General features: G+C 37.4%; 1 protein-coding gene across 5 annotated transcripts in view; it reads right to left on the reverse strand.

Moving 5' to 3' along the window:
- Window positions 1–1,510: 1,510 nt before the first annotated feature.
- Window positions 1,511–15,203, reverse strand: part of LOC104032934 (sodium channel protein type 2 subunit alpha) — a 47,041-nt gene continuing 33,348 nt past the window's right edge. For 3 of the 5 annotated variants that reach the window (XM_075710773.1, XM_075710772.1, XM_075710774.1), the window contains 9 exons: window positions 14,952–15,106; window positions 13,514–13,687; window positions 11,841–11,963; window positions 11,287–11,568; window positions 8,770–8,827; window positions 7,827–7,960; window positions 3,738–3,842; window positions 3,055–3,325; window positions 1,511–2,694 (listed from right to left, as the gene is read on the reverse strand). In XM_075710773.1, coding sequence (XP_075566888.1) covers window positions 1,511–2,694; window positions 3,055–3,325; window positions 3,738–3,842; window positions 7,827–7,960; window positions 8,770–8,827; window positions 11,287–11,568; window positions 11,841–11,963; window positions 13,514–13,687; window positions 14,952–15,106 — 2,486 coding nt within the window. Of the gene's footprint in view, window positions 2,695–3,054; window positions 3,326–3,737; window positions 3,843–7,826; window positions 7,965–8,769; window positions 8,828–11,286; window positions 11,569–11,840; window positions 11,964–13,513; window positions 13,688–14,951; window positions 15,107–15,203 lie in introns of all 5 variants that reach the window. The other 2 variants (XM_075710771.1, XM_075710769.1) reach the window with 1 other exon arrangement.

Consider the following 15,203-nt stretch of genomic DNA (forward strand, 5'->3'; position numbering starts at 1 on the left):
ATTACAGAATATATCATATTATCTATTGAAATGTTACAAGCTACACTTACTAGGGTACATATTTGATGCAATAAATACAGTACTTAGGTCATTGTCTCTTTGTTCAAACAGGTACCACTGTGTAAAACAACTGATTAAACAACAGAGGATATTTTAATTACATATACACTGTCGGCCTTGATGATAAAAAAGTAATCTAAAACACAATGCAGGACAAAGCGGATTTAAGTACATCCTTTTGGCCGTCTCTGCTTTCTACAGAAGACTGCATTACATACAGTGTAAACCTGACTAAAGTGCCATGGGGGGACAAAACCACCTCTGATGTACATATTTTGTCTCTCTGGCATGACCCATCCTTCCAAAGTATGGAAATTTAAGCCTGAGGTATACATTAAGGTAGCATTTATCCCAAAAGGTACTTTACTATCAATTTATACAGGTAGCTTTGATTATTGTCCTAAGTGGGATATATTCATGTGAAATAAGAAGTGTAGAAACACACTTTGGAATGAAGTATGGAAGCTACTCGTGACATTACAGGGTCTACAGTTAAGAAAAAAGACTACCACTTTTTTTATTTCAGTAACTCCCCACAGGCACAATTTGGCATTTGTAGCTTTTCTGTGAAAAGAAGTTTAAATCTCTCATGAATTACAAGACATCTTGGACTCTGAAAGTAACTATGTTTTTTTCATAGTTTCACGTTTTTCAAAACAGGAGCTGTGTGTGTAGCACCATTTATTTAAATCACGCTATCTGAAATGGACTGTATAATAAATAAAGAATTACTAAAAAGTATTAAACATAAGTACATTAAACCCAAGAGACTAAACTACCAAACTGTTTTCTGTGAAAATTATTCCCTTGTTTTGTTTTCTGATAAATTCTCTATCTATAGTCTGTTCTTTATCATTTGCTGTTGATTTGAACTAGATCTTGAGGTTCAATAATCTGGAATCTTGTTTTTTTGCTTTTAGAAGTGGCTTGAAGAGAACTCTGTTCACATTATGATGCCATAATTACATATTCCTGGCATTTGTGTTCCTCTGCAAGCGCATTTAGTTTTTTTCTCGGCACAGCAGAACTACAAATAGCAGTATGTGAATTAAAGCAAATGAGATCACGAAAAAACCGACACACACAGAACATACATAGGAGATGAAATGTACACAGTGGATACACATTCCACAAAAATACAGACTTAATGAGGACTGGTAATTTTGCACTCCATTAAGGGTCCCTACAGTCCAAGTAGGAATTTTGAGTATCCTCTCCATTAGTACCAGCTGATAATAAAAACTATTCTTCTCGCAAGGTTGTTTCCCTGTTACAGACTGAGAGTTTGCTAATGAAGGGTCATTATCTTGGTACAGGCACTGACTGTAGCAGTGGGCAAATATGTAAAAACCTGTAATTTTGGCATAATCCTCCAATAAGAGTGCTATTGATAAAAATGTGATCTTCTCAGGCTTGTGAACATTCATCACGGACAACAACTCTATGTCTTTTACTTCTTATTTCCTTTTCTGTCTTTCCCCTTGTCTTCTTTTTCTGATTTGTCATCTTCATATTTTTCTTTTTCTGGTTTTGTTACACTATCATAAGAAGGCGGAGACGTGGAGGATGCAGACGTATCCATTTTCTCTGGAGGTGAGTTTTCACTTAGCTTACCAATAATCATATCTTTTTTGATAAGCAGATCAACCCCATCTTTCCGATACATAAATGAAAGTTTCTTTACTGACTGTCTTAAAAGATAACGTCTATAAGCACGCTGAATGATAGTAGCAGACACTTCCTCCTGTTTTCGTTTTAATGTGGTTGTAATTGGTTCATAGGAGACTTTAGAAGGATTGGCTGCCATAAACCGATCTTCCATCTGTATTCTGAGGGCATCCATCTCATCGCTTTCCCCCAAAACACGCTTTGTGAAAGCAAACAAGATGTCAAGGCAGTGAATGCGGTCACCGCTTACCATGGGCAGATCCATTGCAATAAGCTGGACTTTGTTTGGTTTGGGTAGATGAAGAGGAGGCTCAAGTGCTGCTGCAAAATCAGACAATTTGCTGTATTCTATGAATTGTGTTGCATCGGGATCATATTTTTCCCAAACCTCATAGAACATCTCAAAATCATCCTCACTCAAGGGTTCAGCGCTTTCTTCAGTAGCAACACCAAAGTTCTCCAAAATCACAGCAATGTACATGTTCACCACTACCAGAAATGATATGATAATGTAGCTGACAAAGAAGAAAATCCCAATGGAAGGGTTGCCACAGTCGCCTTTCACAGAGCTCCCTGGGTGAGCTTTGTTGGGATCACAGTCTGGCTCCCCACTGTTAAGAATCGGGGCCAGCAAACCATCCCAGCCAGCAGATGTGGTAATTTGAAATAGGCAGATCATGCTGTTGCCAAACGTTTCAAAGTTGAACATGTCATCTATACCAGCTTCTCTCTTAACATAGGCAAAGTTGGACATGCCAAATATCGCATAGATAAACATGACCAGGAACAGCAGCAGACCAATGTTGAACAAAGCAGGAAGAGACATCATCAAAGCAAAAAGCAGAGTGCGGATTCCCTTAGCGCCTTTAATGAGACGCAGGATTCGACCAATTCTGGCAAGTCGAACAACTCTGAACAAAGTGGGGGACACAAAGTACTTTTCAATCACCTTAGCTAGAAACATACCTGTGAAACGTAAAAATAAAATTAGAAGGGTAACATTTTATCACAGATTACGTTTTCCACAACAAAGTATGAATAAACAACTCTACCCATGGAATTAGTGGAAATTGTAATTGGAGAGAAAATTTAACTGCTATGGGTAATTTTAGTTTTTTTCCCAGCACTCTTAGGGGAAAAAAAAAAAAAAGGAGTACTCAAATTGATATAGAATTATTAAGAAAGTTACTAAAGTATGCTTTTCTTTTCCTAAATAATCAGGAAAAATTAAAATTAAATATTTCCTCTAATCTGCAAAACTTGACAGAGATAAAGGATTTAATACATGTTTTACTATATTTCATTTTGAATATAAGAACTTCTTACCTACTATAGAAAGAATAACAACCACAAAATCAAAAATATTCCAGCCAACAGTGAAGTAATAATAACGGAGTGAGAACAGTTTGAAGACACATTCTCCAGTGAAAAGGACAACAAAGACCAAATTAATCCAGTATAAAATATTTTGCATCAGTTCACCCTGGTCATCTGTTTCTATCATCATGGTGACCATGTTAAGACAGATGAGAACCATAATGGTGATGTCAAATGCTTGCTTTGTTACAATATCAAACACCAGACCTTGCAATTTGTTCTGAGGGGAGAAAAAAGAAAAGGTGATAGTATCTTGCATATAATGAACATCCTTTTCCTCCCTCCCTTTTCCTTCTTCCTCCCCCAAAATATACAACCAAGCAAAAGCCTGAAAAATCTAAGAAAAGCACTGTCCAGTAACTTCTTTATTTGCCAGCTCTAAGTTTTCCCCTCAAAACCCAACAGGCTTATATTTCTTCAGATTCTTTGATCCTCTACTTCCTCAGGCATAACAAATATGAGAGAATTTTCCTGCAGAATAGAAATATGTACATGTTTCAATTCAGAATGAAGGGCTAACCTGAATTAGGCCTAAAGCATTTTAGAGTTAAGGGAGAAATTTTTTGATAGTTAACATACTGCTGCTATTTCTTCCCAAATGTAGATGACACAAGAATAGCACACATTCTTACCGCTGGTCTAGGTATAGGTTTTTGCGGTTTCTTGGATCCCAGCTTCTTCATTGCATTGTAGTATTTCTTTTGTTCTTCTGTCATGAAAATGTCTTGACCTCCAAGGTAAAATCATAAAAATAGAACTGATTACAGCCAAGCTTTTAAATCCATTAATTCACAGCATTGCAGAACATGTTTTTTATGAACCATGTATTCATCCTTATACATTGTTACCAAAACAAAAAGATAGTAATTATATCAAAGATTGTTAAAATATCTGACAAGTCTTGATGGAAAAATAAAACAAATTAAGAAACAGAGAAAACCCCCAGAACTTCTATTTGTTGTTAAAAAAAATACATACCTGATTAATTCAGTTAAGTATGTACAAAAAAACCTTCTTAAAATATACATTCCATAGATACTTACAAATCTAAAATCATAAACTCCATACTGTAAATCAATCAATCAGAAATAAAAAAAAGCTTCAAAGGTAGAAAGATTCACCAAGAGCTGATATGCCTTCAGGGAAACCATATGAGAAAAAAGAAATTACTGATGTTACTTTTCAGGCTGCACATTTTATCACGTGCATACAGGTATCTCAGTTCAGATGGGGTTTTCCCACAATAATACTTCCACAGTGTATATGATGCTTGATCATCCCCCTACATTGTACAGAGATCATCAGAAGCATGGGCTTATTCCAGGGTTTCTTGCCTGAATAAGAGGACAGCAGTCTGAGTAAAAGGGTATCTAGACTGGTATGTGTAATGCACATGCGGAAACACTTGTCAGAAATACAATTTACGTTGACAAGTAACTTCTTTTTTTCTTTCATGCATTTGTTTGTAAGTACATTCCAGGTATGCATGATGCCAAAGCAATGGCATTTGGAAATGAGATTTCATAGTCACAGGTCATTCTGTGACTTTCTCACACTGACTTTGTCAAATGCAGTGTCAATCTTATTGAGAAAGTAATGATGACTCTGGATGAAGATGTGTTTGTGTCTTTCAGCTGTGGCTACATATAGACATGAAGACTTAGAATTCAAAAGAGATGTTGTCTAGCATGCTCTCCTCAAGGCCAAGTGTCGGGTCCTACACTTCGGTCACAACAACCCCATGCAGCGCTACAGGCTTGGGGAAGAGTGGCTGGAAAGCTGCCTGGCGGAAAAGGACCTGGGGGTGTTGGTAGACAGCTGGCTGAACATGAGCCAGCAGTGTGCCCAGGTGGCCAAGGCGGCCAACAGCATCCTGGCTTGTATCAGGAATAGTGTGGCCAGCAGGAGCAGGGAGGTGATTGTGCCCCGGTACTCGGCACTGGTGAGGCCGCACCTGGAATACTGTGTCCAGTTTTGGGCCCCTCACTACAAGAAAAACATTGATGTGCTGGAGTGTGTTCAGAGAAGGGCAACAAGGCTGGTGAAGGGTCTGGAGCACAGGCCTTCTGAGGAGCGGCTGAGGGAACTGGGGTTGTTCGGCCTGGAGAAAAGGAGGCTGATGGGAGACCTTATCGCTCTCTACAACTACCTGAAAGGAGGTTGTAGTGAGGTGGGTGTTGGGCTCTTCTCCCATGTAGTTAGCGACAGGACGAGAGGAAATGGCCTCAAGCTGCGCCAGGGGAGGTTTAGGTTGGAAATTAGGAAAAATTTCTTTACGGAAAGGGTGGTCAAGCATTGGAATAGGCTGCCCAGAGAGGTGGTGGAGTCACCATCCCTGGAAGTATTCAAAAAACGGGTAGATGTGGCACTTTGGGACATGGTTTAGTCTAGTCTACCCCTGACTGGCTTAGAGTAGACTTGGTAGTGTAGGTTAATGGTTGGACTGGATGATCTTAAAGGTCTTTTCCAACCTAAACGATTCTATGATTCTATGATTCTATAAGCCAAATATTTAAGTAAAATTCAGTTCTTAGAGAGTAAGGGTCTTGGAAGAAAGACAAGAAATTAATTTGCTGATTATGGTGGAAATGTGATGTCACTCTGTCAGGAGACCCAGTGGGAAATAAAAAAAAAAAAAAACAAACTACAAAGGAACTGGCACTGAACTGGGGATTTCTTCTGCTGGCTCATTGATGTAATGGCTATCAAGAGTGAACAAGTCATCATTGTCTCAGTGTGCTGTCCATAGGGAGAACAGTGGTCTGAAGATGAGATACACCTTATATGTCTTTGAGGACCATAATGGTTAGGAATTTGACAGCTAGTGGAACACTTTTTCTTTATGGGAACTAATGTAATAAAAGTAGGATGCACACAGGGAACAAAGAAATGCACACGGTTTAGCTACATGGGACAGTATATTGCAACATGAGGTCTTTCCCATTCATATTGACCAGCCGGGTTAGCTCAGTTGGTTAGAACACAGTGCTAATAATGCCAAGTTCACAGGTTCAATCCCTGCTTACTGCAGGGGGGTTGGGCTCGATGATCTCTCAAGGTCCCTTCCAACCCAAAGCATTCTATGATTCTATGATTCTATATCCCAACAACATTGCTCAAAATGGAGAGATCTCAGTGATGTGAAGACAGAACAAAGACAAGAAAAATACTGCTGGTTAGCCACATGCTGCGTGATCTGCATGTTTCTATGAGCACGGGTGCATCTATAAATTCAAAAGACAGGCAACTAACGTTTGCTAATTTGATACATGAAACTGAAGAATAGCATGTAGATAGGATTTTCCCCAGCCTAATTGTTGTCCTTTGTGATATCTGCAGTATTTGATTTTCTTGGTGACAGTTAGAACAGCCACAAATGTACAAGGGGTGTATACCACACTGCCAGAAAAAGCCCTTTAGCAGGAACACTTCTCTGCCTTCTGAGACATAATGACTATAGTAGACAGTGTCTGCCAAGTGAACTTAATGAGGTGATTATAAATTCTATTACGGAGTAAGGTCACCTTGTTACATACAGACTGCCAAAAATGCCAATAGCATGTATATAACCTTAGTCTTCCTCTCCAAGGATAAGAAACTGAACCACCTTCCTCTTAAGTACTGGAAGCCCCTGATGTTTATTCCAAGGGACATGCAAACATCTTGGAGGATGAAGATGTCATCAGGTTTGGAACCACAAACACATCCTTCTTATTATGTGGGTCTGCAGATAAGAGACTCAAAGGATCTGAAGAAGCAACGTATGAAGCTGCGTAGTCCAATCTCAAGTGGAAAGATTTACTGGAAGTTTCCACTGCAGTAAGTCTACCTATATCTTTTTTCAGTACAATGAATCAAACTTGACAAACCATCTAGAATCACAAATGAAGAAATTATGTACTGCCTTGCTATTACTTAGCTCACTTTTTTTAAAAAAAAAAATCAATATTCCAGTATGATTCTGCTCCAAATGTATACAGAAAAATATTGTAGATCTTAGACGGCATTTATAGTTTAAATAGCAAGTAGAATTTAATTTGCCATCATAGTCTGCATTTTAATCTATTTAAATGCTGCTGGAGTTCTTGACACAATCCTGTATCATTTGAATAACAGAAACAATTTCAGTTGAAAAGAAAAACTACACATTTTCAGATGTCAACAATTTTCTTTCTCTTGGAAATTCACTATCTCATGAAACAGTTTCCCAGCCCTCTCTAATCTTACAATACAGAGAAGCAGTTACAGCATTCAACTTCTCTGTATTAGTCTCTTTGTAATGGAGAAGGCCTTCACAGTAATGTTACATATTATCTGTTTATCAATTTTGATATTTGTAGTTTTGCACATTCTCTTCTTCCCTGTCATCTATTTGCTTGAATTAAGTCATTTGCATTTTCACATAGCTTTATCACAGCACTGTAAGGGTAAGCAAAAAACAATACATAACTTTCTAATGTACAACATATCATTGGACTGTACAGGGATGTGGAGAACACTCAGACACTCAGTGTAAGTTTAAATTACTTCAAATGCCTTAAAAAGCAAAGACTATTATTTAATTATTTTGAATAGAATAAAAGGAAATCTTAATAGCTGATTTCTTTCTTTTTCTTTCTATTACTATGAGAAATTTCAGACACTCATATTTATCCTTGCATACATGTGTTGAATGCTCAATAACAATGAAGTGTTGTGCAAATGAAACATGTGATACTTATCTTCTTCTTTTGTTGGTTGAAGTTATCTATGATGACACCAATGAATAAATTTAGGGTGAAAAACGATCCAAAGATGATAAAGGCAACAAAGTAAATATACATGTACAGGTTGTCCTCATACTTGGGCTGTTGCTCTACCTATGTAACACAGAAAAACAGCAATACGTCACAAATAACAGTTAAGACAAATTACAGAATAATACCAAGCAGAAACAGAGTTGCATCCAGCTGGAGAGCAACTCCTTAACAAGGGGGGAAAACCAACTGTTTTGGAGCATACCCTATACCGGCCTTATCTTTGAACTTGAAAATCTATTTAATACAGGTGTCTGTAATTGCACACACAGACCTGCCATTCCTCCCCTTTCTGTCTGCCAGTTCCTCTCTAATGACATTTGATGTTTCACGTAATTCCTACTAAATTTGGCAGAAGTGTGCAAATCTCAAAAGGAATTCAGTTCCTATGGTCTTCATGCAAATCAGGAGCTGGATCGAGGATAGATGCAAACAAATACCAGCATTAACAGAAAAACAGGCAAAATTCAGCCATTTTATTTTTTTGAGATCACCAGAGTCTGCAGCTCTGGATTAGATATTGCAGGTGATATCACTTGATTATTTTGGTTATTTTTGGGGACACATGAAAAGCTTGTTTCCTAATCTGTACAATTTCAATGACATAAATTAATTGAAAACCAGATTTCATTAGTTTTGTTCTTTACAGATGACTTATTTAATAAGTAATACTTTATGTAGATCTACTGTGATAATTTTTTACCTATTAAAAGTATATGCACTTAACTACTTTGTAGTGCACAGATTTATATAGAAAATTTATCAAGGTTTTTATATTTTTATTCTTTATATTTTACTTTATTTCAACTGCCATTCAAGAATCATTAAATCTGATATTTGTTTTCACTCAGTAAATTTTATATTGCACTCACTTGTGTAGAATCAACTGCAGCATACATGATGTCCATCCACCCTTTAAACGTTGCCTAAAAACAAAGTTTGTTAATATTTTCTGTCAAACCTCCAATTTTTAAACATTCTAAATAAGACACTGTCTTCAGCAATGTATTTGCACCCACAAAAATAAAGAGGAATATTAGAAGTCTGGTAAGACACGAGAGAAGTATTCACTGGAAGTAATTTACTGTGGAATACTTCTCCCTAATACTTAAACACTGAATAAATCCTAGTCTTCATGCAGATTCATATAAATTCTATGTGGGATGAGTTGCAATGAATATGTGAGCATAACAGAAAGACTGCAATTTATAACAAGGCTCTCAGTTATAACTTTCTGAGTACCAAAAAAACCCAGAGGAAGATTCCAAAAATCAGCCACAATGCGTTGGCATTTTTCAGACAGAATATACAAATTGTCCTACAAGAAACTCCAGAAGATAAGTAGTCCCAAGAAATCTTAAGAAAATAATAGAATCATAGAATGGTTTAGCTTGGAAGGGACCTTTAGAGATTATCTAGTCTAACCCCTCTGCCATGGACAGGGACATCTTTCATTACATCACACACTTCCAATGATGGGGCATCTACAACTTCTCTGGGCAACCTGTTCAGTGTCTTACCACCTTATTGTTAAAAAAAAAAAAAAAAAATTCTACCTTATATCCAACCTAAATCTACCCTATTTCAGTTTAAAATTATTGCCCCTTGTCAGGCCTTGGGAAAAATTTTCTCTCTGTCTTTCTTAAAAGCCCCCGTTATATATTGAAAGGACACAGTAAGGTCCCCCTGGGGCCTTCTCTTTCTCCAGGCTGAAAAACCCCAACTCTCTCAGCCTTTCTTCATAGGAGAGGTGTTCCAGCCCTCTGATTTTTCTTGGCCCTCCTCTGGACCCACTCTAAGACATCCATGTCTTTCTTGTACTGGTGGGGTCTCACGAGAGTGGAGTGGATGGGGAGAGTTGCCTCCCTTGATCTGTTGGCCACACTTCTCGTTATGCAGCCCAGGATATGATTGGCTTTCTGGGCTGCAAGTGCACATTGATGGCTCATGTCCAATTTTTTGTCCACCAGCATCCCCAGGTCCTTCTCTGCAGGGCTGCCCTCAATCCATTCATCTTCCAGTCTGTACTGATACTGGGGATTGCCCTGACCCAGGTGCAGGACCTTGCACGTGGCCTTGTTGAACTTCATGAAGTTCACATGGGGCCACTCCTCAAGCCTACCAAGGTCCCTCAGGATGGCATCCCATCCCTCTAAGCATATCACCTGCACCACTCGGCTTGGTGTCATCCGCAAACTGCTGTGGGTGCACTCAATCCCACTATGTCATTGATGAAGCTATTAAATAGTATTGGTCCCAGTGCAGACCCTTGAGAGACACCATCTGTTACCGGTTTCCACTTGGACATTAAGCCACTGACTAAGGCTTTGGACACAGCCATCCAGCCAATTCCCTATCCACCTAGTGGGCCTTCCATCAAACATACTCCTGTGAGCTATGATATTAAGTAAAAACAAGGTATGAATGGTATTGTTTACTGGAAACATTACATAGCTGAACTATTCTATGCAAGACATGTTACAAAAGCTAAAAGCACTCCTGTCCTCTACACTGGTAATTTATGCAATTGCCTAGTGCTATTTAGCAATAGCTGCTGTTACTCCCTGCAGCAATCAGATGGTAGCTTGCTAGCACAATACGAATTGCTAAATACTACCACTTGGAGATTTTTAAAGACAGAATAATTACCAAGTGCTTATGAGCACAAATATTTTCCCAGAAGCAGTTTGTCAAGCAAACCTGATTAACAATATATGTTTCTGTCCTACTGGCTCCAATTTATAGATGCTGCCTCTAAAAAAGGCTTGTGCTTAGAAATCTAGCTCTTGTAAATTCTGCAACTGCTTATCTAGACTTTAAAAACAAGCTAAAAACTATCTCCAAAAAACCCACTTGACAATAATAGACAATGATTGGAGTGGGACTGGTAGGAATAATAAAAAGGAAGAGAAGAGAAAGGAAAAAGTGAATTTAAAAACTTTTTCTAAATCAATAGCTAGTTCTCTTCTTGTTTGAAGATCAGATAAGCCCTATAATGCATCTATTTGACTACCATGGTAAAAATCTAAGTTAACATGCTTTAACCGATCAAGTGAATAAAAGAAAATTTATCCTAGCTGCATTTTTTTTTTTTTTACTAGATACTGTATTTCTGTAGAACTTGAAAAGATAGTAGCGGTTGGGTGCAAAGGCACTTCATATCCATCTGGTAGATATTAGATATTCCTCCTGTTCCAAAATGGCCATGGAATGTATCAGATTTTTATCATAAGCAATATTAATTAGCTTCACAGAACACAATTATAAAATCAAATCCCACATCCATTCATATATTGTAAAATAAAACTGAAAACTATGGAATTAAATGTTACTGCTAGAAAACTTAAAAGCTGGAAAATTAATTTATCAAAATTTATACACTTACTACTTGAAGCAGAGAAAGATAACCAGCTCCAACATTATCAAAGTTTACTTTCACATTTTTCCACCGAACACCCACATCAGTGTTTCTAAGTTCTTCACACGCAGTTAGGTTACTGACTTTCTCTGGTGGGAATGCCTCACCAGTTGTGGTGTTAACACAGCGATAGAACTTGCCAGCAAACAAATTTACTCCCATGATGCTGAAAATTAGCCAGAATGTAAGACAAACCAGAAGTACATTCATAATGGATGGGATTGCTCCAGTAAGAGCATTCACAACCACCTAGTAAATAAACACAGAAAAAAAAACTTTTTAAAAATAGTATGTAAAGCAGTAAAAAGATTACTTTTTTCCCCGAATATAGCAAAAGATTTAATGTAAAACATTAAAATACACTAAAGTAATGCCAACAGAAAAGGAATAACACATGTAATACAATCAAACATGCTACTGTTGGCCTTGAAAACAGACATGCAGTTCAGTGTTCCTCCATGATTTTATAATTAGGCATATTTTTATGGACCTGTTTGACAGACTATTTCTTTTTTTCTTACCCTCATGCCTTCAAAGCGTGACAAAGCTCTTAGAGGTCTCAAAGCTCTTAATGTTCGGAGGGATTTAATTGCACCAAGTTCTGAGAAACCAAGGGCATTAGCTACTAAGCTAACCAAGGAGACCTAGAGGAAACAAAACAAAACAAAATAACTTTTTTTTGTTTTTTAATAGCCTCACAATACGAATGTAATACCTAGAGGAAGAAAATTTTGATCTGAATATCATAACAAAGTTCATAAGGACCCTAAGCTTCTAGCAAGAACAAATAAAAAAGAACAAAAAAAATTAAAAATTAATAGAGCATTGCGTATAAATTTCAGAACAGTTTTTTTTTAAAAAGAGATCTTAATCTCTGGAACTTTCATCACAGACAGAGTGCTAGTTAGAAGAATGTACATCTCACCTGTGCAAAATGATGGGCAATCTGGATAAAAAGAATTTGAATAAAAGCTCATCTTCCTAATAAACTCAGTCAAAGCCTAAAATGTACTGAAAACCTAATCCTATTCTACACGACATGTTACAATACTGAACTGTGCTCTACTACAGATGCATTATTATAGTCATGATAAAATGTGAGCCAGCAGCATTTGCTTCTGCTAATTTGCACTTAAAATAATTCACGTAACAGCAGATACCTGAATAACTAGTAACTCATATTGCCTGCAGATGATGACAGACTATTGGTAGGGAACAAAATTTCTGTCCTAGATTCCAGATTCCATCTGATTAATAGACCCTTGTCCATTTGCTGAATTTCCACTCAAATGTCTATGCAAAGAGAAAGAACTCCTTTATTAGAACACATCATGCAACACCTCTAATTTTATTAATTTCTGTGGAGTGCAATTTCAACACTACTTTTTATTGTAATTGTTGAAAAACATGAATTCTGTTACCTAAAACCTGGCTTTTTTTCCTGTTACAAGAATTCAGAGAGGCAACAAAAGGCATTCTCTATGATCAGAAACAGAGCCAAACAAAACCAAAATAATTTCAGCTTCCAAAAAAGAATCCTTAGAAAGTCATGTGTCAGTGAAAAGTGGAAGAGTTGCACTGAAATTAGCCTTGCAGCCTAGTACACAGTGAGCGCCATAACAATCAAAATTAACATTGTCAATGAATGATTCCTACCTTTTTATATTGATCCATAGGCCATCACTTTTCATTTCCCTCAATCCTTCTCTTTACTCCAGTTGCTGTCTTCTTGCCCCCACCCCTCCTCTTTTGCTGTCTTCTTGATTTCCTGCTATCATTCTCCCCTGCAGTTCTTTGCCAGTGACTCATTAAGCCCAGGATCAACTGTCCTACCCCAACCCCATATGTGCTCACTTAAATTTCCCTTTTCTTTCTGTGTTTGCTTCCTCCTTGTTCTCTGTCACCAAATCCAGAAGACTGAAGTCCGATCAGCCGATAGTCCTGACTCACTGGTTGGGACCCAGTGCAGTAAAACACACAGAGAACACATGGAGTCAATGATTGCATAAATATAAAGTCAGATTTAGTTACTCACCGAATAATTACAACGGAATCTTATTCACCGGTATGTCATTTTCTGGTGTTTTAAACCCAATTTACATTCTTCACTGTATATATACGTATCAGATTGGAGTTACATAAAAGGACCTGCCTAAACAACAGAAATAGGCTACTTAGAAAGTATAGTACCTACATCAACAATCAGGAAGTCCAGCCAGCACCAAGCATTAGTGAAGTAAGTTTGAAAACCATAGGCCACCCATTTTAGCACCATTTCCAGAATAAAGATGTAAGTGAAGATTTTGTCAGCATAGTCCAGTATGATTTTTATAGTCTTGCGCTGCTCAATATATATATCTTCAAAAGCCTGTGAAGAATGGGTTCGTGTAAGTCAGATATTCATAGGTCTTTGCAAGCTACACATTAAGCCAAAAGGACTGCATTAAAAATGGTAAAGTAAAATAACTTTCAACTTTAGATGTTTTACCATGAAAAGCCAGCATGAGTAGAGATTCTAATTGCATTCTTTCTGAGTTTTAGATTTTATCATTGCCTGATAATGTAATTATAATATAATGACTGAAATTGCCAAAAAGGTTTTTAGAAATTTCAATAATAGTCAACACAGAATTACCACTTGTCACCCTGAAAAGCCCAGTCAGGCTCAGTCAGAAGGCAGTCTCACAATTATAATAAATTCATCTAACAAAAGAGAATAATGAGCTACAGTGACCATATATTATGTTGCTGCTAACCTTTGCTGAATTCCAGTATTGGGTGTTGGTGGCAAGGTTTTGGTAGCAGGAGGCTGCAGGGATGGCCACCGTGAGAAAAGGCCAGGGGCTTCCCTGTGCCAGCTCCACAACGGACCCACCACAGGAAGCAGCTGAGCCCATCAGTGAAGCTGGTGGTGCCTCCAGGAAAACATATTTAAGAAAGTGCAAAATACCGCATGGCAGTATGAGGACTGAAGAAAAGAGAGAAACTACCCCTGCAAACACCAAGGTCAGAGAAGAAGAACAGGACATGGTGCTTCTGGTGCCAGAGCTGCCAGAGCACAGATAATGACAGTATATATAAAATCCTACGTCAAGCAACAACCAAGAAGAACCCAATACTTAGTAGCCGAGTGAAGGACTAAACGTCACTAAGATAGTATAAATGAATTCAAGGATTCCTGTGTAACAGTTTAGAAATACTGAAACTAAAACTAAAGCAAAAAATTAGTTGAGAACATGATGAATTCAGTATCTGTACTGCTTTCGGGGACAGCTTTAATTTAAAGTAGAATAATTGTTCCAGTTATTGCATAAAATTCATTTTGTATCATTCTTGTAATTTCTTTATAATTTCTTAAACAAGATTTTTAGCGTAATCCTTTTTGTAAGCAACCTCACACACACACATCACCTTGTATCCATCAAAAATTCATGTGCAGAACGTTATTTGACAACAGAATTTCAATGACTTATTTTATATGCACTACCCAAAATATTCTGGGAATTTAGTTCCAAGCTCTCTTTCAAGCCAACTTTGTATTTTTTTCTTAGTGAACACAGATGTGTTATAATACTATCTTGGATAAAACATTTTTTATAGGTACTGTTTCTATGGGTGCAAACTCTACGTACCAGAGCACCACTGCTGAGAAGAATCATGAAGACAATGAATGTTTCAAACCAGTTGTGCTCTACTATCTTGTAGCAGGTTTTTCGAAGGTTCCACCAGATCCTTCCTTTTGTACTTTCCATACTGCCTTTACAGCATTTAAACTTCCGTATACAGCCTAATAATACAAACAATGACAAACTGTTATACAGTAGAATTTTCATTATCCTGAAAAAGCAAAATCACTTTTAACTAGCTCCTGTTTCATGAGGTAG

Source organism: Pelecanus crispus, chromosome 5, assembly GCF_030463565.1.
Source record: "Pelecanus crispus isolate bPelCri1 chromosome 5, bPelCri1.pri, whole genome shotgun sequence".
In the NCBI taxonomy this organism is placed as follows: Eukaryota; Metazoa; Chordata; class Aves; order Pelecaniformes; family Pelecanidae; genus Pelecanus; species Pelecanus crispus.